The 26,342-nt window shown below is 42.8% G+C and overlaps 2 protein-coding genes and 1 non-coding gene across 5 annotated transcripts; 1 reads left to right on the forward strand and 2 right to left on the reverse strand.

Moving 5' to 3' along the window:
- Nucleotides 1-4,795: 4,795 nt before the first annotated feature.
- Nucleotides 4,796-6,337, reverse strand: LOC102705847 (zinc finger protein ZAT9). Its single transcript, XM_006661981.3, has one exon. The coding sequence runs from the start codon at nt 6,196-6,198 to the stop codon at nt 5,125-5,127; it is 1,074 nt and encodes a 357-aa protein (XP_006662044.2). The 5' UTR covers nt 6,199-6,337; the 3' UTR covers nt 4,796-5,124.
- A 5,516-nt stretch (nt 6,338-11,853) lies between these two features.
- TRNAL-AAG lies at nt 11,854-11,934 on the forward strand. Its single transcript has one exon. It is a non-coding gene; the product is annotated as a tRNA-Leu (tRNA).
- A 7,920-nt stretch (nt 11,935-19,854) lies between these two features.
- LOC102706132 (expansin-B6) lies at nt 19,855-26,342 on the reverse strand. Of its 3 annotated transcripts, none has more exons than XM_040528444.1 (4): nt 26,123-26,331; nt 20,921-21,030; nt 20,628-20,812; nt 19,855-20,515 (listed from the first exon to the last, which is right to left on the reverse strand). In XM_040528444.1, exons 1-4 carry the CDS (start codon nt 26,271-26,273, stop codon nt 20,173-20,175), a joined length of 789 nt encoding a protein of 262 aa, XP_040384378.1. In that variant the 5' UTR covers nt 26,274-26,331; the 3' UTR covers nt 19,855-20,172. The 3 variants fall into 3 exon arrangements, with proteins under 3 accessions (XP_040384378.1, XP_006662045.1, XP_006662046.1); XM_006661982.2 differs by lacking the exon at nt 26,123-26,331 and adding an exon at nt 21,137-21,392; XM_006661983.2 differs by lacking the exons at nt 19,855-20,515; nt 20,628-20,812; nt 20,921-21,030 and adding exons at nt 24,617-25,503; nt 25,885-25,994 and having other exon boundaries at nt 26,123-26,342.

Here is a 26,342-nt window from a genome sequence, read left to right on the forward strand (position 1 = left end):
TTTTCCACCGAAAGATCAGCTCAGTTTAACAGCAACGCAACCCTTTTTCCCCTCTCTAGCAAAGCATCTTGCGGCCACTGTGTGTCTGCATGGATGGATGGACCGGTGGCTGCTAGCTGCTTTCACGATCAGTGTGAGCATCTTGATCTCACCCTAATGCAGCACGTACTGTTCAGTTAATTTACATCATGTGGTTTGCACACACATTGGCAACATCCAGGAATGGCCGGCCGCCTTGGAAAAGAGTCTTGGGTGTCTTTTGTATCAGGCAAGCGTCCATGATCCATCCAGTGCTAAGATACTAGCTACTGATGTGTGTAATACAATAATGTGCAGGGAGATGAGATGAGATGCCTGCAGCCACACGCTAACATTCGATTTCGCTTCACCCCCTTTCACCGCTCGATCGATCGATCAATCACCCGACAGCCAACTAATTCGGCACGTATGTGCTACTACCGTTGTAGCTCATCCTGTAGAGCCTACCTGGCTGGCCGCATTGCATCATACAATCATACTGTCAGTACTACCCTTTGTCTTCAACCTTCAGTCGGCCGCGTTCGGCGTGGGTAGGTTAGTTAACTTATGCCTTCGCACGAAAAACATAATAATAGATTAATACATAATTAATTAATTATTAATTATTTAAAAATATAAAATAGATTAATATGCTTTTTAAAACAACTTTTCTATTAAAAAAATTATATAAAAAATATACCGTTTAACAGTTTGGAAAACGTGTACGTAGAAAACTAGGTAAGTTAGGGGGGTGGCCTAACGGGGCCGAACGAGGTAACGCACGATCTGATGACTGTATGTATGCAGCGTTTGCTTTTCTTTTTTTCTGGGGTTAATTCAATTCACCAACCAACGACCTGAATCCTCAAGCATGTACTGTACTGAAGCAACCAGCTGAGCTGAGCTTGATTGCTTGCTAGTACTAGCTGCTGCTGGCAGCAAGATCGAGCAGGGTTTCGGGGCTGTTTGGTTACTACGGATTTTTTTTAAACCCATGTCATATCGAATGTCTGGATACTAATTAGAAATATTAAATATAGATTATTAATAAAACTTACCTCATACTAGGGACTATTTCACGAGACAAATATATTGAGCTTGATTAGTCCACAATTAGCGAATGTGATGCTACAGTAAACATTTGCTAATCGTGGCTTAATTAGGCTTTAAAAAATTGTCTAATGAAATATGTTTTATTTATGTAATTAGTTTTATTATCAGTCTATATTTAATACTCCTAATTAACGTCCAAACTCGAAATGACAAGGGGCTTGAAAAAATCTCTGATCCAAACGGCTCGGAGTATCAGTAGTCGAGTGACAACTGACAGTGTGCTTGCTAGCTCTGATCTTCTTTTTTGCATGGCCCCACGATTTGGTAGCGTTGCATCTGGTACTGCACTGTGCATATGCATGATCCTGGATTATTTGTAACTGCACAGGGGGGGCAAGCTAAAGTTAAGTTAGTACCGGAGTTCGATCCAGCAGCCAGCAGTGATCAGTGATGAAGCGAAGATCGAGGAGTAGCTATGGCTCTGAACATTATACTTATAGCTTGACTTGGAATCTACGGCTAAGCTGCTGGTCCTCTTCTTGGTTGGAGCTAACAAATCAATAGCGGAATCTCGTACAGAGCCGATCGAGAGCGATCCATAGCAGCAGTGTCGCAGATCGTCGTCGGTGTTGGAACTGTTTGATCTCCACTGTCAGACAGTCAGTGTGTGTGCTTCCATTCCATCCAGCTAATCCTACGGCTAAGTACATACAGCTCGTTGACCGTGTACAAGAAAAGGAGGAAGATTAGCAATTGTCTCACCCTAATTAGATGATTAATTGATATGTCAGGGTGGGTACTGGGTGCTGATGGGTAGGTAATGTCGACACTGGCGTACCAGCTACCGAACATTGCATGCATTGCTTCGAGCTTTCTTCTTCTACAGGGTTGGGAGTGCATGCTTGTGATCCTTTTGTACGTATGCTTGAACACTCTCTGCAGCTAGCAGATGAAACTTTATTTTGGAAGCAAGTTTCCTGTCAGCACCTAATGGGGTTTTCTTTTATTTATTTTTTTGGGTAAGTTTCAGACAAATCTTCTTTCCTCCATACAAAGTTTGATGTGATTGTTGCATAGGTGACCCCCAATTCCACAAATCTATAGCTAACTTAAAAGCAGCATTACCACCATTTCACCAATATGTCAAACCCTAGTTGATAAATTAATAAGACCAAATCCCTAATTAATGATTACCCCCATTGACGAGCCTAGATTTCATCATCCAACATTAGACCACGCTCCACTGGCCACTCCTGTATGTGTTTTTTTTTATACTCAGCCAGTTGCATGCATCTTGTGCACGCGACGATCCACCTGCGCGACAATTTTATTCTCCAATTTGGCGTCGAGATTATACATCAATCAAATCGATCGATCAAGCAGTTAATCAACCACCACGAGAGATCGTGGATTGATCGATCGATGCGATTTCATGGGCATGCATGCGTCTCTATATTTTAATTATAACTTGTTTTTTATGTATTTATATAAATTTTTAATGAAACAAATAATTAAACTTTTGTCGAAAAAAGTCAACACCGTAATCTATTACTCCCTCCGTTTCATCATGTAAGATGTTTAACTATTTTGGTTGCAACATTTGATAATTTGTCTTATTTAAAAATTTATGAAAATATCATTTATTTTGCTTGTGAATTACTTTATTATCAAAAAAGAACTTTAAATATGATTTGTCATTTTTTATATTTATGTTAAATTTTTAAGTAAGACGAATGATCAAATGCTACCATCAAAGAAATCAAATATATTATATTATAAAACGGAGGCACTATAATTTGGAGGAGGAAGTATTAGTCTCGACAATGTTGGTAGATCGAGTTGGCGCGGAACCAGCACGCACGCAAGAATGTATTGGCTGACATGCGACTTTGACCTACGTGTCCCGATCGATCTTGGCCGTCCAACCGAATGATCAGACGTACGATCTTCGTCCAAAACGGAACTGGGCCCACTACGCAGTGAGACAGTAGCTAGTGGGCTCGGCGGACCACCACGACGTTGACCGGTGCAATCTGGCAGCACGTACGTGGTTGACTGCCAGCATGGCAATACTGCATTATGCATAGGTACCTACACTTAATTATGTTACTTGGGGGTATTCTTTTGCACAGTTTTTTTATTGGTTTATGCTTCTCGAACTGTATGTTATAAAAGGTTTTTATATAAAATTTTATCATCTCATTTCTAAAGTATAATTTAACTTTGTTGTAATTAATTCTATCATTTATATCATAAAATAGCTATAAAATAGACATCTTTTTATCTTCATGGGTGAAGTGTACGTACGTGCGAGTCCAGGTAGAGATCTCCTTATTAAGGCCTAATTAAACTCGTAAGCGTCAAACGTGCATGTGTGTGTGTGTTGGAAGCTTGGCTGATTCCACTGGAACCAAGCGAAGTGACCGCTCCACTGAAAATTCAGACATTTTTTTTTTCTAGAAGATGGAGATCGATCCACCGTTGCCATGCATGGTGGGAGAAGATTCCTACTGCTCCTGCTTTCTTCTGGGGCTTAAAACCGGTGTTAGTTCGAATCGATAGCATGTTTATGGAAACGACGATCGGGTGTGAATTAATTATTTATCAATTTAATTATCTATGTAATATGGTACTGAAATAATTAAAAATAATTAATTTTTATATGGCTAAAGACTGAAGCGGCTTTTTACGGAACCAGTCATTGATCGATCGAGAAATTTTATGACCATTTTCATCTTTTTTGTACGTGCTCACGCTAACATGTGTACTCGCATGTTCAAACTCTGGGATTTTATAGTTAAAATTGTTTATATTTGGAAACGAATGAAAGAAAATATGAGCGTGTTTACTGTCATGTTATTGCTTGAAAGTTACGACAGAAGTAGTTACCTCGTAGTTGCCTAATTTGCGTAGTCGATGAGAAGGTGGGAGGGGAGAGAAGCAAAAAAAACGAGCAAGATCCAAAGCGACGGTGGCGAGCAGTTAGCGCAGCTGCTTTCATACGGAATCATCCGAGCCACTGCCAGCCCGGGCCCACAAGCAGCGCCAGGCTTCCATGGCCCACATTCAGCGTCAGTCCCGTGCCATGGTGGGCCCCACACGCTGACACGCAGGGGCGAACAAGTACTAGCGCGAGCAGAGCAGAGCCTTTTTGCAGGGGCAGCCAACAGAGACAGCTGCTGCTGCCCTGCTGTCCAGCTGCATCAGAGTATCAGAGAAGCAAAGCTCCAACTGCTAATCTAACTTTACTCCACTAACAGAGAAGCTAAGCTAAACTAATAGTGGAAGTATGGAACAACAACTGCTAATCCCTCACTGGCAGGGTGGGCCCCACACACCGGTACCTGGCCACTGAGCATAATTAAGTGAAAGTGTGCACAGTGCATGACTTTGGTGATCACTAGTATTGAACAAAACGGTGTGGCATGAGCTGATGAGCATGAGTTGTGTGATGAGTGTTGGATGGATGGTACTGGTGTTAGGCCAGAGGACAGTGAGTGTGACCACCAGCTGGAATGGAAGGCTGGGAATCCGCAAAAGCACAGAGAAATCTGAGCTATAAATTTTGGCTTTGTGATTACTTATCGATGAGCCCTTTTTAAATCTGATCGAGTTAAAGGAGCCAAAGCATTGGCAGTTTCACAGGGTTAAGTTTAAGCATGTAACCTGTTATTGGTAATGTTAAGCAGAGGATAATGGTGAGACAGGATCAGAGACGAATGAATGCAGGGTTTAATGAGATAAATGGAGTAGAATATCAGTTTGATTTAGATACAGAGGGCAACAAAGAAAAGAATTTTCTGCTCTTCAACTGAATTTTCAGTTCTAGCAATAGTAGCAGTAACAGTAACTGAAGATTAGGCAAGAGAGAAGCAATTCTTTTGCTGAAACTGAAACGAATTCTCCATGATCTGGTTCTTGCATGGATGCAGAGCTTCCTTACCTTGCATGCAGCAGTTTGGAATGGATTGCTGATTCTTGAGCTTGTCTAACTACTTGTGCTGATCGATCTGGAGTTGGCAGCCATTGGATCAGCTGGTGGTGGTGGTGGTGTCACTGTCTTGTGCTGGCGAACTCGGCGTCGTACACGGCGGAGAGCTCGAAGTCGTCCTCCATTGCTGCCGGCATGTTGAGATCGATGGACCCCGTGCTCTCACCGCATTTTGCTGGAGATGGCGATGGCGATGGCGCCGGCGCGCCGCCGGCGGACGACATGTGAGAGCGCTTGTGGCCTCCTAGCGCTTGCCCGGAGTCGAACACGCGGAAGCAGAACGGGCACTCGTGGATGACCGGCGCGTCGGCGGCCTTGGCCGGCGCCGGACGTGGCGGTGGCACGCAGCCGCCCTTGCCTTTCTTGAGGCTCGCGCGGTGGCCGCCGAGCGCCTGGTACGACCGGAACACCTTCCTGCATGCGCCGCACTGGTACCTGCTGCGGTGGCGCGCGGCGGTCGCCTCGCCGCCGTAGCCGTACTCGTCCTCGTAATCCTCGCCGGCCACGTCGCGGGTGTCCTCGTCCTCGTCGAACACGTTGGCGTTGTCGTTGTTCTGCTCGTCTTCCGAGCTCGCCACCCGGGCGCAGCGGGTCTCCTGCTCGGATCTGGAACGCGTCCACGAGTCCCGAGACAGCATCACGAGCGACATGGCCACGTCCTCCTCCGGCGTCGCGTCGGAGACGCTGCTCGCCGGCTCGGGATCCGGCGCCGACGGTGGCGCGCACCGCCGCCTCGCCCGCTTCGACCGCCTGCGGCTCACGGCGAAACCGGCCCCGCCGCGCGGGGACGACTCCGTGTCGCTCTCGCCGTCCTGCACGACGGATGACTCGCCGCCGCCCGCTGCCGCGCCACCACCGGAGAATTCGCCGGCGGCGCCCACCTTGTAGCTCTTCCTGGGGTTCTCGCGCAACACGTATGACGGCGCCTTGTGCTGCTCCGGCTTCTTCTTCTCATCCATCTCGATCTCGGTCGACGACGTGGACGCCAGGGACAGAGCCGGCGACAGCTCCACCGCCGGCGACGGTGGAGAGTAGGCGGCCGCGGCGGCGGCCATGACATGGGAGCGCATGTGGCCGCCGAGAGCACGGCCATTGTGGAATCGCCGGAAGCAGAGCTTGCAAGTGTGCTTGTCCATCACCAAGAAAGCGATCGATCAAGCAAGCAAGAATTCACTCACTTGCTCCAAATGCTCGACGACCGAGCACAGCAGAGAGCAGCTGCTTCTGCTTCTTGCTTTGCTTGCTTTCTCCTTTGCTTTTGGCACGAAAGATAACAATTTTATGGGGAAGAGAGGTCGAAGAAGTGTGAGGAGGAGTTGGGGAACTTAAAAGGAGTAGGTGACAAGCATCCTTCCACCATGGAAGAAGATGAGGGAAGGAGAAAGAAACCAAGTGGGGAGGTGACTGACTGACAGACAGAGCTGCTTAGCCACACCACTTTAAATACACAGCCATGGCAGGGTAAAAACAAGCTCAAGGTTTTTCCACCAGGATTAGCAAAACCGAAGATCCATGTAATTAACTTCTCGAAATGAGATGGGTCCCACGTGTAAGTGCCACTGGAATGAAACGAAGAAAAAATGGCCTGTAAAACTGGCCAAAATTCAATGCACGATCAATCTGGCAAATCTTCAGGTTATGGCTAGTGGGAGTTACTTGCAATTTTAGAGTTTGATGCACTGCCTTTTTCTTTAGCAGGAAATGAAGCAATATAAGCTGTCACATGCCTGTTGGCGCAAGCAATGGAGGGGAATTTCTTAATTAATTAATTAATAATTAATTAATTTGTGTAATGCTAGCTTTTGTGAAGTTGCATTGGGTGGATTTGACCAATGGGGAGGTTATGTGCTAATGGTGAGCCAATACATTGGAAGGGATTAAACATAGAGATACACCCAAATCTCCATTTGAATTTCTTCTTCAATTGATGCTCAATTCTATCTTGGTGGTGTGTGAAGATTAATTTAGCTAGGGGGACATATATGTAAAGCACTAAAGCCTATCCTGATCTCTCCAACATTAGGTTCCATTTTGTGGAAACACATACTTGCACAGTGGGCAAAGAAGTACTGCAGGATGGTATATCAAAACAATCAGGTTATCAATATCATCTTGTTTTACCTATAAAAAACCGTGTTGTCATATGCAGGGGTAGGCTCAACTCACATGGATTATGCACACAAATTAGAAAGCCTTTTTTTTTTGGTGTGTGTGTCGGTGTGCTGATTATACAGGCCAAAATTATCTGAAAAAAGAACTTATCACAGCCAGATGAGATAACCATCAATTGCTAATACATCCAATCTTGCAAGGATCAGCGGTTCAGAGAAATTGTAGATGGGATGGAAGGAATAATGCCGGTGAAAAGATGATGTCTCCCTTGCTTTATTTTTCCATTTCATCATCCCTTTATGTTTTTCTTTCTTTCTTTTTGGTAGTATCAGCACGCAGCAGACGTCAGGGAATGAAGCTGTACGTCCATTTCAGTAGCCATACAGTATCAGCAAAAACTGATGATTTAATTAACAGGATCAGCAGCTGCACACAGTGATGCATGCACCCTGATCAAGCTGTGATCTGGATATTACTGTGGCCATCAACGCCTTCTTGACATGAACCATCTCATGAATTGCCAGTGTCTGCGCTATTTTTGGAACATATGAAGATCGGTGATAATTCATTGCATGTTATACATATTGTAATTCAGTTGCCTACTGGAGTACATATGTACTATGTATATATTTACACACATATATATTTTTCGATTACACGGAAGACCAGTCACGTTTAAAGGGACGGATGCCAGCGGCAAATATCCAACCTCACTAAATCTCTATTGAATCGCGTGAATATGTAATGTTCGTCGTAATAACCAGGATTTGAATCTTACACCTTATATTTTCGCTTATGCTTATACTCATAAACCAAAATTTAAATTTTTAATCTTTAATTTAGAGTTGATTTTGATTTTAAGGTTTTTTTACCGAAATTTATTTTCAAGTCTTAGCTTTTTAGATTGTTAAGAATAAGTATATAAAAAAATTATTTATAATTTTTTTCGCTTGCAAATATAAGTTTCACCCCTGATAGGTTGAGCTATACATCTAAAACTCCACCGTCGTACCATTGGTGCCTTTTTCATTTACGAGTGCACATTGATCGGATATTCAACAGTAATTAACTCTTTGCTAGTGCTAGCCACCAGCTGGGACTGGAGAGGGTGCGTTAATTAGCGTGTTACATATTGTGTGATCTAACTGATGGGGGAGGTAATTAGAGCAGCATTGATGCTTTTGTTTTCTGTTTTCTCTCTGTTCATCTGGAGACATAACTGAAGGGATCAAGAGCGATGTACCTGAGCTTACGCAGATCATCAGATGGGCCATGCACAGGCATGCAGCTAGCCAGTCACGGCCGTGAGCATTGGCCCGGGCCCACTGGCCCAGCCAGGCCATGGGGGCCCACATGGCAGTTCACGCTATAGTGCTAGTCTAGTCCAGCAGCAGGTGACAGTAGTTCAGATGGAACTACGAGTTCAGATTGTCATAGGTAGAGATCGAATCCGGCAGTCTTTTCGCAAACAATGCAGATTTCATCAAAACTTCATAAAGAGATTAATCCATGTAGAGATTTCATTAAAAAGATTTGGGTTCAAATAGATTTCAGAAGAAAAGGACTTGTAAATGTAATCAATTAATTATGGGCTTGGATAATCCATCTATGTGCTTGCACGTTGGCTGGCCGGGACTCAACCTGATCCTGTCCCCATGTACCAGTCCGATCGATCCAATTAATTCGTAGGCAGCAGCTGGTCGTCTTAGCTACTTCAGCTACGTACCTACACACGCAATAAAGGATTATTGTAATTTAGTTTAAACCAAATTATTATAAGCCGAATCATTATAAGCTAGAGTGAAGTAATCTTTTTTATGCTGGAGTAAATAATCTTAAGAGTAGCTTGTTTTTTAGATTATTAAAGACATAGATTATTGAATTTGTAAGATTAAAGTCTGAATGCCTCAACTATTTTAGGGTAACGAATGACAAATTGGTTATAACTTAGAAGTACCTTACGAGTACCTAGGTCTTTAGCCACCTAGTAATTAAAAAATATTATTAGAGGAGCTTATTAGTAATATGTTCTCTATATTATAATAAGTTATCGTAGTAATCTATTTCTTTGTTTCAGATTATTTTAATGATTTAAATTACAATAATTCTGAGTGAAACCAAACATTACATTAATAATCTCCTGTCACATTAAGACTTCATTTTTAACTACTTTGCTCGTCCATAAAAACTTTATTTTCGGAGTAAAAGTTGCATTGAAGTTTGAAAATGGATATGTAAGTTTACTGGAGTATGAAAATTAAAGATGGATGACAAACACATAACAAATAATATTTTTGTCTTTTGGTTATAATTGATACATGTGGGACGAGGAAATAAGACGTCCTTCTCGGACAGAGGGTATACTTGCATTATGTTTGTTCTTTTAGTTGCTTAACCATATTATTGCCGTGGATTATATACTCACGTCTCTAAACATCCACTTTCTTAGCAAGCCTTTTATTTATTCTTTTAGATGTTCTTATAATATATTTGTAAGTTCATTTTTTATATATTTAATATAATTTTCTAATTAGTTACTCCCTCCGTTTCGTAATGTAAGATGTTTGATTTTTTATACTCGTAACTTTGATCATTTGTCGTATTTTAAAAATTAAAGAAATATCATTTATTTTGTTTGTAACTTACTTTATTATCAAACGTACTTTAAGCATAACTTATCATTTTTTATATTTGTACTGAATTTTTGAAAGACGAATGGTCAAACGTTAAAAAAAAAGTCGAACATCTTACGTTAGGAAGCGGAGGTAGTAGATAATTTGAAATGGTAATCCACTGAATAATAATTTGATGTAGTAATTCACTGAATAATCTGTTTTAAACATGGTAGTATGGTACTACTACCTACCTAGCATAGCTAGCTCGTACATACGTGTACTGAGTTAGCCAGGCAACCTGCGTACTTCCATTGAGCATTTGAGCCCATGCCATTCTTTATTTGTTCCAGTTCAAAGTCCTACATACTCCAATTTAGACAGCTGTACTGACTAAAAGTCGGAAACTTGTATTGCATACTCTCTGTATATACACACACCAATATTACGTTTTGCAACGGCACATTGAGCCCAGTGTACTGCTATATGTAGATCTACCCTAAATGGATTGTTGGCGGACGTACTGATCTACCCTTAAGAAATTCTAAGTTTTAACGTGGCAAGTGATAAGTTATTACAATTTTCCATGAGGGGGGTGTGACATACTAGTAACTGGTTAGGGCTTTTGCAGTGGAATTAATTATTTTTTCTTTAGACTTGTCCATAAAGGTAGGGTATGCATGTGTGTTCATATAGAAGTATGCGTGTTTTATGAGTGACTATATTTATAGCATGTTTTGCAAAAATATATTCTTTGAATGTCATCACACAAACTTTTATTTTGTTTTTGACATCACCGTCAGTTGACTGTTTGTTGTGCCCATACCCTATAAAAAAAATCAGATTTAGCTGCAATATAAACTTATAGAAATTATTTTGAATAACCTAAGGACTTTTTATATGAGGTAAGCTTACTGTCAACTGACGGCGATGGAAAAAATATTCTCCCGGTGGCTACTTAAAATAGAAAATTGATCTGTATTACTATTACATACCAAAAGTGTAATTTGGGCTTTTTATGCCTGCATGTTCCTATGGCCTTTGTAGGATCATTCTGTGGGTTATTTCCTCCGAGTTTTTGTGGGCTGTGAACTTTGTATTGGCTAGGCTTTCTGTGGGTTTTTTCCCCTTCTATATATACATAGATTGGGCTTCTCAGAAAATTGGACCATCATGCAATCAGCTTTTCAGAAATCAGGCATAAACTCTGAAAATAGAAGACAGATCCAGCCCAGAATACACTCGGCAATACACATCACAGCAAACCTGTTCCTACAGGCCACAAGGCACAAGCTCACGTTCAAATGGACGAGAATCAACTAAAGAATTAATGCATACATGCAGCGACAGTAACAGTATCAGTCGATCTCTCCGTCAGATCGCATGGAGTGATACAAACCCAACACAAGTATTAACAAACTAAGCCTGACAGAGTTCGTACGTATTACTGAGTACCGAAGAATCGATCGATCCTACTAAATAAATATGTTGGTAACAGAAAAGGTGAAATATTAATATTTACAGATGTAAGAGAAAATCACAAAAGGTGAAATATTAATATTTACAGATCTACACCTGGTCAGTGTTGGATGCCCACTACTGACCCTGCACTGATGGAAATTAAGTGCCGAGTGCACAACTAACGCTCCTAATTACTTATTACTAATCTGCATTCCGGTGCTCCCTGAAATGGGAACAACTATCTAGCCGAAGAAGAGGGATTGATGGGCCATCTGAAAAAGCTCTTGAGCGTGAGTACACTAAAGTGTTGTAGATCTGAAAATTGTGAATTGAATTATGTGGTCTCGAAATGATCTATCTATTGTCCTCAAATTAAAGTGTTGTAGATCAGTACCGTCAGAGGAACTAACTATTTTTTGCAGGCAATGCTAGCTAAACCAGATGACCCTGAAGAAACAAAGGGTATGAGAAAAACTCAGGAGCCAGCGTGTTAATTTGTTAGTGATCGGTGGAGAAGACAGGCAATATTCGAAGAGATTAACTGCAGTATCAGTGACCAAGAATACATACACTTTAGATGATTGTGTTGAAAAAATATAACGTGTTGACGAGATGGCCGAGTTGGTCTAAGGCGCCAGATTAAGGTTCTGGTCCGAAAGGGCGTGGGTTCAAATCCCACTCTCGTCAATCTTTTTTGCCTTAATTTTGTTTGATTCTTCGCAAGTACAATTAGCCAAAACAGATGAGGGCCATCTTCATACCATTTTTTTTAACAAATATAATTCCTTTTTTTGCTTTAATTTTGTTTGACGCTTCACAAGTACAATTAGCCAAAACAGACGAGGCTCATCTTACCCTTCTTTTTTTTTTGATAAATATAGTCCGTTTGGCTATTCTGAGTGGTTCTTTTTCTGGGTAAAGAGGAACTTGTTTTGAATTTGTGGTTCGTGGATCTCTCTATAATCCTTTTTGCCTTGATTTTGTTTGAACTTTACTTTGACGCTTCATGTTGTTGATTCATATTGGCTCAGTTTTTGTTTGCGGCTTGGTGTTGTTGATCAACTCTACCCTAGGAAGAAGACGACGAGCCCAAAAAAAAGTAGAGTAAAAGGTGAACTAGTGCTGGGCTGTATTCTATAATTCTATATTGGATATTTGTTGCGATATTTATGGGCCGTGGGGGAATTCCCACAAGAAAGAAGTTCACCTGACATCCTTAATGAATCTGATTTTCGTCCTCCAACAAAAAAACCAGATTACAATGTGTCCAACAACTATCAAAACCGATATAAAATAAGTCACAAAACGGTTTAGACAGCGGTTTCAGCAGTCGTGTCATCTACGTGACTAATTTGACTTGGTCTTTATCTGACGTGGCACATCCAGCAAAATTTAACAATTAAAATTTTAAACAAAATATGTGAGGGGAGAGAGGAGGCGGTGCCGACTCGTCATGGAGATAGAGAGAAGTGTGAGACTTACTGATAGGTAGGTCCCACTGTTATTGTCTAACTAGCACATGGACCCATATTTTTTTATTTTACTTTTAATTTCACATCACTACCATGTAGGGCAAGGATCAAGTCGAATCAGGTACGTAGACACCACGTCAGCTAAAACCGTCATATAAACCAACAAGGAATCTCGTCTGCACTAATTTTAATAGTTGAGAGGTCTGTTATATCTGGTATTAGGTTGAGGAACGAAAATCAAACTCACTGTCAAATTAAAAGGACCTCTAATGAAACGAACACGCCAACTCCTTCGGACCGGTCGCCAGACTCGGCACGGCATTTCTAATGAAAATGTCGACAATTTCGGCCCACAAATGCCCTGCCAAGTGTCAACTACTTGGGCTGCGAGACTGGTTCGATTTCGGCGGACGTGGTGCCGTTTGTTTGCACGGCCGTGGCCACAAGCATATGGGCTGGGATGATAAATTACCCGGGCTGTGGGCTGTATCCTCCGTAACGGGCCTAGGCCGAGTAATAGTAACTCTTACAAAAAAACAACTCAAATGCCAACCCAAGGTTGGCACCGCCAAAAACGCCGATCGCAGGGGCCATATAATTACAAGCGACCACACAGAAGCACAACGCTACACACCCATAGGCTCACAACGTAGGGCATGTGTTGCCTTGCTTGCTACCCTCAAAATCATGTCTAGCTCATGCATCATTGCCAGGCGTCCAATTTTAATTGCCTGTGACCGAATTAATCTGCCTAAGCGAGGGGTTTCAGGACAAGGCATCAAATAAACACCTCGTTGCATCAAACTGTTACACCGGGTTCGTCTCAACGAGAGAGAGCGAGGGAGTTGCTAAGAGGTGGATAACGAGCCAGCTCGGCTCGGCTCGGTCTGGCTCGTTAAGATAACGAGCTGGCTCGGCTCGGCTCGTTATCGTCACGAGCTAAAAACCTAGCTCGGCTTGGATCGTTACAAAGCTCGAGCTGGCTCGTTAGGCTCACGAGCCGTGCATGAAAGTTAACTTAAACAATTTTTCAATAGATTATACAAGTAAATTTTCAGTTCAAGCATACAAATATATAAAATTATATCTAAATATTAAAGTTTGAACCAACAAATCACATGGCGAACCTATAAAGTATTGAAGATATGCTTTTCGGGGTGGAATCAATGAATGCAGGCGAATCGTGCATCTTTGGTCTAGCTCGTTAGGCTCGCGAGCAGCTCACGAGCCAGCTCGAGTTGGCTCGTTATCTCTAACGAGCTAAAATGCTAGCTCGGCTTGTTAGAAAAATGAAACGAGCCAAGCCGAGTTTGTCACGAGTCGAGCGAGCTAACGAGCCACGAGCTTTCTGTCCAGCCCTACAGCTCGCAGATTCATATAGGGCAAATCATTAATCATTCTGAAGTGATCTGACTAAATGAACTAAAGAGGGTAAAGTGTAGTTGGAACTACTGCATTGCTCCATTTTAGATAGGGATGGCCGAATGCCGATGAACAGCTCACAGGTATGCCTCGTTTGTTTGGGGGTAAGTAATCCAGATTATGTTGTTTTTCACACGCATATTTCTTGAATTGCTAAATGGTCTATTTTTAAAGGTGCTTTAAAAATTATATTAATCTATTTTTTATTTTTTATAATTAATATTAATTAATCATGTACTAATATATTAGTATGTTTTCCGCGCCGGATAACCCATCTTCAGCCGAGCGCGGCCGTAGTCTGTGGTGAACTCTCAACTAAATGAATACCGACTCGTGTTTATCCCTAGTTTAAGATATTAGTTTATGAGTTGGAGTTGTGCCAAAAAATAAAAAAAAAAACCACCGAGATAGAGAGGGGGGACAGGAGGAACTCCACCTATCAATGAGGATCCATTAGACCGGGGCAATAGAGGAGGGACCAGCTGGAGGATCAAACAGCACGGAATGGAACCAAGTGTTCCGATCGTTAACCGGTCGTTGTTTCACGAACAAACCAACCCCAAAACCGACTCTCCCACTCGCACTCGCACTCGCGGAGGGCCACCTCACCTGACCCTGCCTGCCGGCTCGGTAGTTAGTGGTCCATCACCACGTCCATGCATGGGCCTCCCCCTTTTCCGCTGCGTCCACTCGACCAAAAAACCCACAAAATCGCACGGCGGCGTCCGCGGCCGGATTGGACGGTCCACCCGTCATCCGGTCCCACTCGCGCCCCGTATGTCCGTCGCTCGCTGCTGTGTGGTGTGGGCGTCGGCATCCCGTCGCCGGCTCGTCGCTCGTTGGCGAGGCGATGCGGATGTGCAGACATGTCGCCATCCAACCATCCGAATGCGGTTTTAATACGGGCCATTCCATTCCATCCGCGGACGGGGTCCGTCCGTCTCCTCCGTGCGTGGTGGGGAGGGAGGAACCGGACGAAGCAGCGCACATGGGGTGGGGGGAGCTTGCTGCTCCCTTGCCGCTTTCACCTTTTCAATGCCCTGCCTGCCTCTGCCTGCTCTCGTGTCATCGTCGCCTCTCCTGGCCCCAATCACATGTACCACCAGTCTACCAGCAAAAGGAAATATGAAAGAACAATAATAAGAGGATGTCAAATGTGTGCTGGGCTGAACTGCTCCTGCCTCTCAAACGTGGGCTTCATAGTTTCGGTGTTGAGTTACCCATCCTTTGTAGTAATAGAATATTGAGTTATAATATACTGCTGCAAGACTTTATTATATAGATTTATATGGATGTTAATAAATCTAGTCACATATATAAATAATATATACTGATCAATAGATAAATTTAGACATAGTCAATAAGTCTGACAATATGAAATAGATGGAATATTAATTTTTTTATAGGTTTATTGGGAATGTGCTCAATAGATAGATCATGTGAAAATTAATATTACTTTATTTGTTCTGATTTTCTTATTAAGGTGATTTACTTCACGTGAGGAAAGAAGGAGTGGGTTGTTTTTGGTTTTCTTATTGTAGGAGTATGCTACTTCTATCGTTCCAATATAAGTGTATTTTAGTACTGTAGAGTTAAATTTGTTATAAGGAAAAATGATTTAATTGTCCCTCATCAAATAAGGATGTTATATGAAGTGTGAGGTATGTAGGGATAAAATGGATAAATATTTGAACATGTGATGATTGATGTAACAACTAGTATTCTAAAAACACTTTGTGAAACAAATTTGAATTATAGAAATACAAATATTTATTATTATGAGGCAGAGATAGTGCCTGATAGAGGAATGAATGACTGACTACTGCTTTTTAAGTAGCAGAGATAACTGCTTGATCGTTGCTTACTTGCTTTCCTCTCCAATCGTTTCCAGGTCAAATATGTGACCTCTCCAACAGTTGATCGCTAGCATATTGTCATGTGAGGCCTGGCCGGATGAATTTTTTTTGGCCTTTCAGACGAACCGGCAGCCCAGCCACGACAAAGCCGACGTGCACATCACCCATCACGTTAATCACGGGATACATGTCACACAGACACTCGGTCGATCGGTCAGGGCCGGAGTCCCTGAAATCCGAACAGAGCACGTCGCCGCAGCCAGCATTATTCCCTGTCCATACCACTCTGCTCTGCTTTGCTTTGCCATACGATACGACCTATGTGTAGACAGTGCAGTACGTGCAAATGGCAAGCTCACATGTTCAATTGCTTGAGCTTGCAAGCAACTGCAACCGTGCAACATGCTCCTCTCCTGTCATCCGGTCATCAAGTTGCAAGTTTACTCGTCATCGATCGATCTCGCCTTCGCTTCACTCCCCCAGGTTCTCTGCATGCGATAAGCTAGCCTGACCTGCATGCATTTTCAGGCTACCCGTGTCAAACATTCCGTCTGCAGGTCAGAATAACCCAGGATAATAGCGTGCCAGACAACGAGCACAAACCGGTACCCGAAAACCAGGCCCCAAACCTGCAGGAGTATTCTTTGAGATCAACCGTCTTCGTGCGAAGTGCGACTTCGACCGCTAATTAGTCATCGAAATAGTCTTAGATACGAGGCTCCGCGCAGCTCGACGAGAATCGCGGAGTTGGGGCGCGGCGGCGTAGGGGGGTCGGCGCGGCGAAAGCTCAGTGGGGTGGGTCATGGAAATCTGCTGCAACAGCGGCATCTTGGCGTGCCGGATTAGCCAAAAAACAACGGGAGAATCTTGGGCGAGCGAAGCGTCACCGGCCTCGGGTCGGCGTCCACTCGCCCGCGCGCACATGCGCCGTCGCAGTCGCACTCGACCCTCTTACTTTGTCCGTTTCTACTGGTACTATACTTCTTTCTTTAGCCAGGGTAACTGTCAGGTGAACGTGAGATGTGTAACCGTATCTATACCTATATCTGCAGGGAAATTCGAGCAAACACTTTGAGCAAAAAAAAAAAAGGGTTTGGTACTTTGGTTATACAGCTTTCCAAAGTTTTTTGAGAGAGAAATTTTAAGCATGTACTATAATATGGTTAGAGTGTAATTACGCTGTAAGCTCGTACTGTAGCTACAATGTAATTAATACTATAAGCTAGTGTAGCCAAATACGTACATTGTAATTACACCGTAAACTTCAAAAACTTACACTAATTACATTGTAAGTTTCAATATTTACGTTGTAATTTTTCTATTACACAACGCATAAATAAATTAGGCTTAATAGTAATTTATTCTATATTTGGAAGAGAGTTGGAGAGAGCCGTATCCCAGAAAGGCTATCTAGTGAACGTCCGCGTGAAAGGTTTCTATGCGTACGCTCGTTATTTTCTTTTTTTGGCATATATGTAAACTTAAACTTTATACATATAAAATTTATATAGTTAAAATTTACACATATAAAGTTTATATATATTGTTAAATAAAGTATTTGCTAGAAAGCTATTCGCGCAAACTTTGGCTAGAAAGACTTACCCTAGATGAGTTTAAAGAGCAATCACATAGTGAACAAATGAATTAAAATTATGTGAAAAATATGCAGCCATACTTTTAGACTATTCCCAATGACAAGCCTCATTTTGTTATTTCCAAGATATCACATTAGCTAAACTGCTATAAAACCATCAATGAAACCATCCCTTCCAATGGACATTTTTATTTTTTTTTTTTTGTTGTTTCTTAGGCAAACTCACATTTAATTTACCACATGAACTATGGTTGGATTGAGTAGGGAAAAGTTAAAATGAAACTGGTTGTGCTCCAATATTGGTTTTAATCAGTTTTAAAGTGTTGAAAATAGTGTATCACGGGCTTCATCCATTGAAACCGATTACTCCTCATAAGTTTTATGTTATATCATCAATTTTGCTGATATAATATTATATTTATTGAAAATAAAACCAACATTTTGAGTAGCCTTACCAAACCAGAAAAGAGAACTTTGTCCATTTCCATCCGTTCTCGATAACCGATTCATCGCTGACAAGTGTTAATTAAAGAAGACAAGCTCTTCAGCGTGCATCACGGTTAACCATTTATGACCTCAAGCTAGTCGTATGCTCGACAGGCGTGCAGGCAGTGAGGCTTAACCTTAATTGCAGTCAAGAGTCAGCTTTGCAAATCAAACGGACGGATGGTTTAACGCCAGTAATTCCGGCGAGAATCCAGTAGGTCGGCAGGTAAATTTGAAGGCCCGGCGGCCGGCGTTGTTGCCGAGCCTAGCTCACATTAACAAAACTGAAGCTACCCATGACCATGACCATGACAATGATATCTTGGACTGACAGTACCAGAATGCTGGGGATTTACATCAGTTGCGTTCGATCAGCGCACTGATCACCGTAATTGAGTACACTTGATTTGCTGCTCATGGTGATTTGTTTAGATAATGGATTTGCTCCTGGTGATCACAATTATGATGAGCCTTTCCAGGATATGCAAAATCAGAGAAAGAGAAAGTTTAAGCTTTTATTGTGCTCTACTCACTCTGGTGAACCAACCAACTACTGTACTGAAAAATGGTACTACTACATTCCGAGTCAGTTTGAGATCCGGCTGCACTTTTTCTCTCTCTCCGGATCCGTTTGTACTAAAGTACTAATCCGATAATCCCCTGACCCAACCCCTAAATTCAATCCCCAATTTTATGTGTTAATCGTCTTACGATATCTATTGGTAATGCTAATTAAACGGTAATGTGTGGTTGCAAATATCACCTGCTAATTGCTAGTGTAGAAGGCAGGGGTAGACGTGTGGTTTTCAAGCCTACAGTCCCGTGTTCGATTCTTAACACGCTTATATTTTCTTCTTAATAATCTGATATCAAGTTTGTCCTTGGTTGCCCTAATAATCTGATATCAAGTTTGTCCTTGGTTGCCTAACGTTCTTGTTGTGATAATATCAAATAGAAAAGGTTCAACCTCGTTAATCATATAGAAAAAGTTCAAGATATTATCATATAGAAAAAGTTCAACCTTCTTAATCATATAGAAAAGGTTCAAGATATCACCATGAAAAATTTTGCCTGTACCGAGGGAAAGTGTGAGGCATGTCATCTAAATAATTACCAAAAAAATTAAAAAAAATCATGAAGATAGATTAATACTAAATATATAACTCTATAAACATACAAATTCAAATATGACTTCTTCAATTCATAACTAATGGATTGTAAAAGTTCAGCGTCCTTAATCATCCAGCATTTTTATGGTTCGGATATCACTAGGAAAAGCTTTGCCTGTACCGAGATTAATTTGGGCCGGCCAAGACACATACAACCATGTTTTTACCTAGAGCATTTTGCCTATCCTTAAGAAAATAATATGAGATACCACTGTTTTCTATGTAAAAGTAAAATTAGTACTTTCTAGCTAGTATGTAAAGATATCTTATTTTACATAGAAAATAATAATACCTCCTGATATCTTCATGATAAAATTGCTCTTTTACCTGATTTTGGTCTTCCATAGATTTCGGCAATGACAAGTTTTGGTTTGGCTTGTTGGGAACCTAAAGCCACCTTGATAAAGCTGATAGTTATGGCATTCTGCAGGTAGCATTAGAGAATTGACACCTTTTTATTTCCTGAAAACTGTTCCTCTGCTATATCCCTACATTATTCATTCTCAAATTTGATATATACATGAGTACCACGGAAGAACATGGAGGAGTACTACTCAATGCGCAATTAAACCAGAGAATCTATCAGAGGGTCACCAGGGAGCACATGATTAGGTAATTAACTTAAGCATTGTATTAATTTTGTAGCCTTGATTTGGTTACAAAACAGTACTGGTAGTAGTACAGTGACAGTGGGCGGGAGAGCACATGCGTACTGTATTACTGTGCCCCTCCTCCATTTTCCCACACATGCGTCACTTCACTTCACTTCACACCAAGAACATCACATGAGGCCTCGCCTAATAAAAACACCTCAATCCCACGCACGCAAATTTGCAGTAGTAGAGAATTAAACTAATGGAGCCAATGATCCCGAGCTTTGCAATGGCTGCACTGCTGCATGCAAATGGACGATCAGATGATTCAGATCAGCTGAACTGGACGATGGAGCGGTAGTTGGAGTTGGGGGACCAGTTGGCCGGGATGACGTTGTTGGCGACGAGCGTCTTGCCGGAGTCGCTGCGGATGCGGATGGAGAAGGGCGCCTGGAGGCGGTGGTTGGCGTCCAGCCGCCAGATGGAGCCCCACGACTCCCGCATCGGCGTCCACACCCCGGTGGCGCCGCCGTACGCCGACTTGGACTCCATCAGGTCCACCTGCACCACGTCGCCGTCGAGGTCCTCGTACTCCACCAGCACGGCGAAGTACACCGGGTTCGAGCCCTCCTCCACGTGGAAGTTCACCTTCAACCCCGGGAAGTTGCACGGCACCCTGCATTAACATCCATGCAGCTTAATCAATTAGCTCACTCAGTTCATCGCCATCTTTATTTTAGCTCGTGATTCTCATTTTGGTGGCCATTTTGCTGCCGTTCGGCACTGACCTCCTGAATTGGATGTCGATGATGCCGGCGTGGCGGAGCTGGTCGTTGAGGCCGGGCCTGGCCATGGCGCCGAACGCCGTACCGCTGAGGTCGAAGTGATACTTGGCGACGGGGTAGTAGTTCATGTCGGTGATGATCACCGTCTCCGGGTTGCCGGAGCAGGCGGGGTTGTTCTGGCATCTTATCTGTAACACAGAGCCATCAAGCATTAATAGTCAACAAATTAACGTGCACTGATCCATGCATGTTACTCCTGTCAGAAATGAAAATGTTGACCAGTTAGTTACACTCACCTGGTAGCATGAGCCGCAGCCCTTGCCGTCCTTGAACAGCGGCTCGTTGCCGCAGGAGGTCATCGACATGAACGGGTACTGGTTCACGTTCTTGAACCCACACGCACCGCCTGCATAGATATCGACCAATGCCAATGCGTCAGTTCAGAGAAGATCAGCACAGCATTGCAGTTGCAGCAACCCGCCGCCGATGAACTGGTCTTGGAATGTACGCACCGTTGTCGTCGGGGCCGGCGCCGGTGGGCGAGCCGTACCAGGTGGCCCTGGCGGGGAGCCAGGCGGAGCCGTAGGCGGTGGCGGCGGAGGCGGTGTAGTTGACCTCCCCGGCGCCGGCGCCACACACCACGAGCACGGACAGAACCGCGACGACCGCAGCGACCTTGCAGGGCATTGCAGCTGCCATTTCCCTAGCTCACTGAAGGTAGTAGTAGTAGTAGCAGCTAGAAGTGACACTACTGGTGGTAGTGCTTGTCTGGTGTGTGCTTCGATGGATGGAGAAGCAGGCCATTGCCGGGGCCATTTATAGGCAGGCAGAAACACCGAAACGGGGGGGAGTGCAGATGTGGACGACGAGCATCTCGGCATCAAAATGGTCGTTGCACCCGACGTGGCCACCGGCATGGTAGAGAGCTCGCTCTACGGTCACATGGCTAGGGAGAAAATCATGGACGGGATGGATGAATGGAGGGTTCGGTTCACGAGTTCGTACCATTATAAAATCACATCTTGGCAGTTATGCCATGTTATGTTATTGTGGACGCTTCGTACCTGCCAATGATCCGATCATATTATTTTGGGTAGGAAGATGGATGATCGATCGGTTATATATATACTCCTGAATTAATATAATTTCTCGTTTCAGATTTAGATCGATGCATGCACAGATCGATCGGTCACTGACGCTGTTTCGGGGAACGGGAGATTCGTTTGATCATCAGGTACCGGAAATATGCACACAATCACAGAGATCAATCAGTGGCTGTTTGAAATATGCACACAATCACAGAGATCAATCAGTGGCTGTTTGGATACAAATATTTTTTTAAGTCACTTATCACATCAGATATTTGGATGTTAATTAAGAGTATTAAATATAGACTGATAAAAAACTAATTACATAAATAGAGACTATTTCATTAGACAAATTTTTAAGTCTAATTAATCCACGATTAGCAAATGTTTACTGTAGCATCGTATTCGCTAATTATGGACTAATTAGACTCAATAGATTCATCTCGCAAAATAGTACAGAGTATGAAGTGAGTTTTATTAATAGTCTATATTTAATACTTCTAATTTACTTGCAGCCATTCGATGTGACAGTGATTTAAAAAAGTCGGAGGGAAACAAACACTCTCAATTGGGAGGTTGATTAGACAATAATCTCGGTATCATTGGGAGCAAATCATTGTAACAAACGCTAGCTCTTAATTTTAATGGTGATCATATCATTGGATTACTAGCCCCTGTGCCGGTGCGTAACTAACGCATAGCGGTGTGAAACCACGTATTGGCCGTCGTAAGTTCAATTAATTCACTTGTAGTGTCCATAAAGTAATCCGCAACTCTAATTATATTATATTGATGTACTAGCCTCATACTCTGTGATACATATGCACAGTTGCATACCGGCCGTATTGTTGTAGGGTAGTTACAACTTACAGGGTACCCTGCAAAAAGTGAATAGAAAGGCATCACTAAGATTCAGGACACATGCCAAGCACGACTTTTTTGACTTCCCACAGATGCTAGTTATATACTAAAGATGTGTTCTTTTATAGATTAAACATGGAAAATTGTTTGATTTTTTAATAGATATTTAATGGTGTAAATGATAAAGTTAACTACTTAAGAAATGTGAGATTATTATCTTATATGGAAACTTTCTGCACAACTACCGTCTAGCGGTTAAAAAAATGTACGCGTGAAAATTGAGTAATAATTTGAACGGTAGTACTGCAAAAGAATGCGATCTAAGAGCATCTTCGAGATAATGTTAATATTGTACCACTTCAAAATTTTGTATTGGATCAATCTAAAAAATTATTGGACATAAAAATTACACCCTCTTTCAAAGAATCCTAAAACCAAATAACTTGTATTGGGAACAAACATATCTGCCCCAAATCTACGATACGAGAGAACTGATTTTCGTCATACCTAGCTATTAAGAATATACTTAGAAACAATTATAGCATAATTTTCAAATTTAGTTTTAGGGAACAAGTTTAGGCACCTCGTGGAGAAACTATTGTGTTGCGTTTTTTTCTTACCTTTCTCAGATTTATTTTGGCTTTTGTACGTATATTTTCTAAAATATTAAACTCTTTGTTTTTGGCAAAAAGTATCTATACAAAATTTCATCATTTCACATTATAATATTGATTTTCAATTTTATTATAGTTAGTTCCATCTTATACCATTAAATAGCGATTATACAAATAAAAAAAATCTTTCAACTTTCAACAAGGAAGAACACAACCCTAGTCGTCGTCGCATATGCACCGTTTGCTCGAGATACATGCTTGGGTTGGTGGGTATGGCTGCATATTGACATGACCATTAGCAATTGTGAATAGTGAATTAGTAATAGAGTAATAGACCTTATTATTGGAGCATGATAACCCACCTAACCACCTGTTCGGTTGAAATCCAATATCTAGTACTCAAGCCTTAACAGCCGGACCATTTTTGCTATGTACGAGAATAGGAAGAAATCTCCTCGGACAAAACAGCGGGATGAAAACTTCATCCTTCTTACTCCTCCCATCCCTACAACATTTTAGTTTTAGAGTTTTTTTACCCTCATCAAAAAAGTAATTTTAAGTTACCATAATTTTTAGTGTAAAAATTTAATACCAAAATTTTAATATCTCATGATATTTTTAAGGATGGTAAAAAAACCCCTTAGTTTTAGCATGTACTCCATCTGTCCCAAAAAAATGAATTCTCCGGTTTCCGTGTCCAACGTTTGACCATCCGTCTTATTTGAAAAATTTTCAAAAAATTAGAAAAAAATTAGTCACACGTAAAGTACTATTCATAATTTATCATCTAATAAAAACAGAAATATCAATCGCAAATTTTTTTAATAAGACGAAGAATCAAAAATTAAAGGTAAAAAGTGAAAAATTAGTTTATTTTGGAACGGAGGGAGTACATGGGAGTATCCAATCTTTTCCCCGCTTATAATCAATACATGAAACAAAGGCAAAAAAAATCATCTGATTCGGAACGCAAATCATGTGAGATTGTCCTTATTTTATCGTGTATGCGTAATAAATTGAAGTCAACTCTGATTAGAACATTTCCTTCAAAAATGGAAAAAAAAAGAGAGCGAGAGAGAAGCTCCGGTTAGAACATGCCCTATCATTGCAAACTTAAACCACACATAAGCGCCGCGCGCGCTCCACGCAAGAACATGCGCCATGGCTGTTACAACCATACTGCTCAAGGTACACGCATCGTATACGTATCATCGCTACACGCAACGCCAACGACGGTGTAATGAAGCTCGACCACACATGAAGTTTTGTTGTGCGCGTGCACCTGGCCTGACGAACGGTGTAGATACAGCGCCACACGACGCAGCAAACAGGAGGCGATCGATCGTCGAAAGCTCAGGGAGGGCGAGACGACGGCATAGTACGTGCGTGGAACTGAAAACGCAAGATCAATGCATGCACATTTGATCTGATAAGCAAGCACACTGTAAGCAGTTCAATTATAAACTTGGCTTGGTTACAATAGTAGTCTGCCAATCTGGTAACATATGGCACTTGTCATTTGTCAATGTGGGGGTGGTTCAGAGCAAGCACATGGATACTGCGTGCATTGCCCTCCTCCGTTTTTACCCACACATCTCGCTGACACACACATAACTACAAATTTTAAAAAAAGAAGAAAATACAAATACAAATTTAAAAGAAGAAGAAGAAAAAGAAACTCTCGGTCCGTTCGCAATTTGCAATCACACAGGAATCGATAGCAGTACGTCTATAGGGCATGCCGATCGAATTAAAATTCGTTCCGGCGACGGCGACGACGATGGAGATCGATCAACGGAACTGGACGCGTGAGCCGTAGTTGGTGTTGCCCCTCCAGTTCGCCGGGATGACGCGGTCGGCGACGAGGGTCTGGCCGGACTCGCTGACCATGCGGAGGGAGAAGGGCGCCTGGAGGCGGTGGTTGGAGTCGAGGCGCCAGATGGAGCCCCAGGAGCGGCGCATCGGCGTCCACTGCCACGTCGGGGAGCCGTCGGGGCGGGACTCCATGAGGTCGAGCTGCACCACCGTGCCGTCCTTGTTGGCGAACTCCACCAGCACGGCGAAGTACACCGGGTTGGAGCCGTCCTCCACGTGGAAGTTGATGTTGAGCCCCCGGTGGTAGCACGGCACCCGCTTGAACTGGATGTCGATGATGCCGGCGTGCCGGAGCTGGTCGTTCAGCCCGGGCTTCGCCATGGCGCCGAACGCCGTGCCGCTCAGGTCGAAGTGGTACCGAGCCACCGGGTAGTAGTTCATGTCGGTGATCATCACCGTCTGCGCCCTGCCGGAGCACGACGGGTTGTTCACGCACCGTATCTGAAAGCCGCATGCAACAACCACGCACAAAAGTCAGCGCAAACTTGGAGAACGTGTTGCCCACGGATTTCAAGGCGGTTGACCAATCAAACTATGATTAGCGCCCAACTGCACTTAACATGGCGAGCACGCACTTGACTAGGGTGTGATCAATTAATTAACCTTGACCACTAGTAGTATAGTTATATGTACGGATTTATTTAACGCATAGTACAAACAATTGTATAATATAGATATGACATGATCACAAATTCCATGCCATTAACTAATTATCTCTTCTACAGTTCTTTTTTACATATATATGTAAATATAAATAAAGAATTTAATGTCGAGATGTGTTTATTGGAGACCGTACGTGTTGATAACCAAAACGAGCTATACCTGGTAGCAGGCGCCGCACCCCTGGCCGTCCAGGAACAGGGGCTGGTTTCCGCAGGAGGTCATGGACATGAACGGGTACTGGTTGGTGTTCTTGAACCCGCACGCGCCGCCTGCGCACCCATCGAAACACAATGCCAATACGCACGTTAGCACACACCACAATCAGCGCCATTTCACTGGGTTTTCGTACGTACGTTCATCTGCATTGCACTATGCAACACACACACGCTATACGCACCGTTGTCGTCGGGGCCGGCGCCGTTGGGCTGGCCGTACCAGGTGGCCTTGGCCGGGAGCCAGTCGTTGGTGTAGCCGACGCCGGCGGCGAGGTCGTACGTGAGGAGCACGGAGAGCACCATCGCAGCTGCCTTGGCGCTGGCCCCAGCCATTCTCTCGACTCTCCTATGCACGTACAAGCCACACAAAAAGCCTGTACTGCTATGTACCTTGTCTCTGCT

This window comes from Oryza brachyantha, chromosome 10 (genome assembly GCF_000231095.2).
Source record: "Oryza brachyantha chromosome 10, ObraRS2, whole genome shotgun sequence".
Lineage (NCBI taxonomy): Eukaryota > Viridiplantae > Streptophyta > Magnoliopsida > Poales > Poaceae > Oryza > Oryza brachyantha.

What these genes read in the sequence shown, in the direction of transcription:
- LOC102705847 (XM_006661981.3), bottom strand. Translation starts at nt 6,198, where the DNA reads ATGGACAAGCACACTTGCAAGCTCTGCTTCCGGCGATTCCACAATGGC.
- LOC102706132 (XM_006661982.2), bottom strand. Translation starts at nt 21,323, where the DNA reads ATGGCAGCTGCAATGCCCTGCAAGGTCGCTGCGGTCGTCGCGGTTCTG. An exon ending in GCTGCGGCTCATGCTACCAG is followed by an intron (nt 20,813 to 20,920) that starts GTGAGTGTAACT and finishes TCTGTGTTACAG; the next exon opens with ATAAGATGCCAGAACAACCC. An exon ending in ATCGACATCCAATTCAGGAG is followed by an intron (nt 20,516 to 20,627) that starts GTCAGTGCCGAA and finishes ATGTTAATGCAG; the next exon opens with GGTGCCGTGCAACTTCCCGG.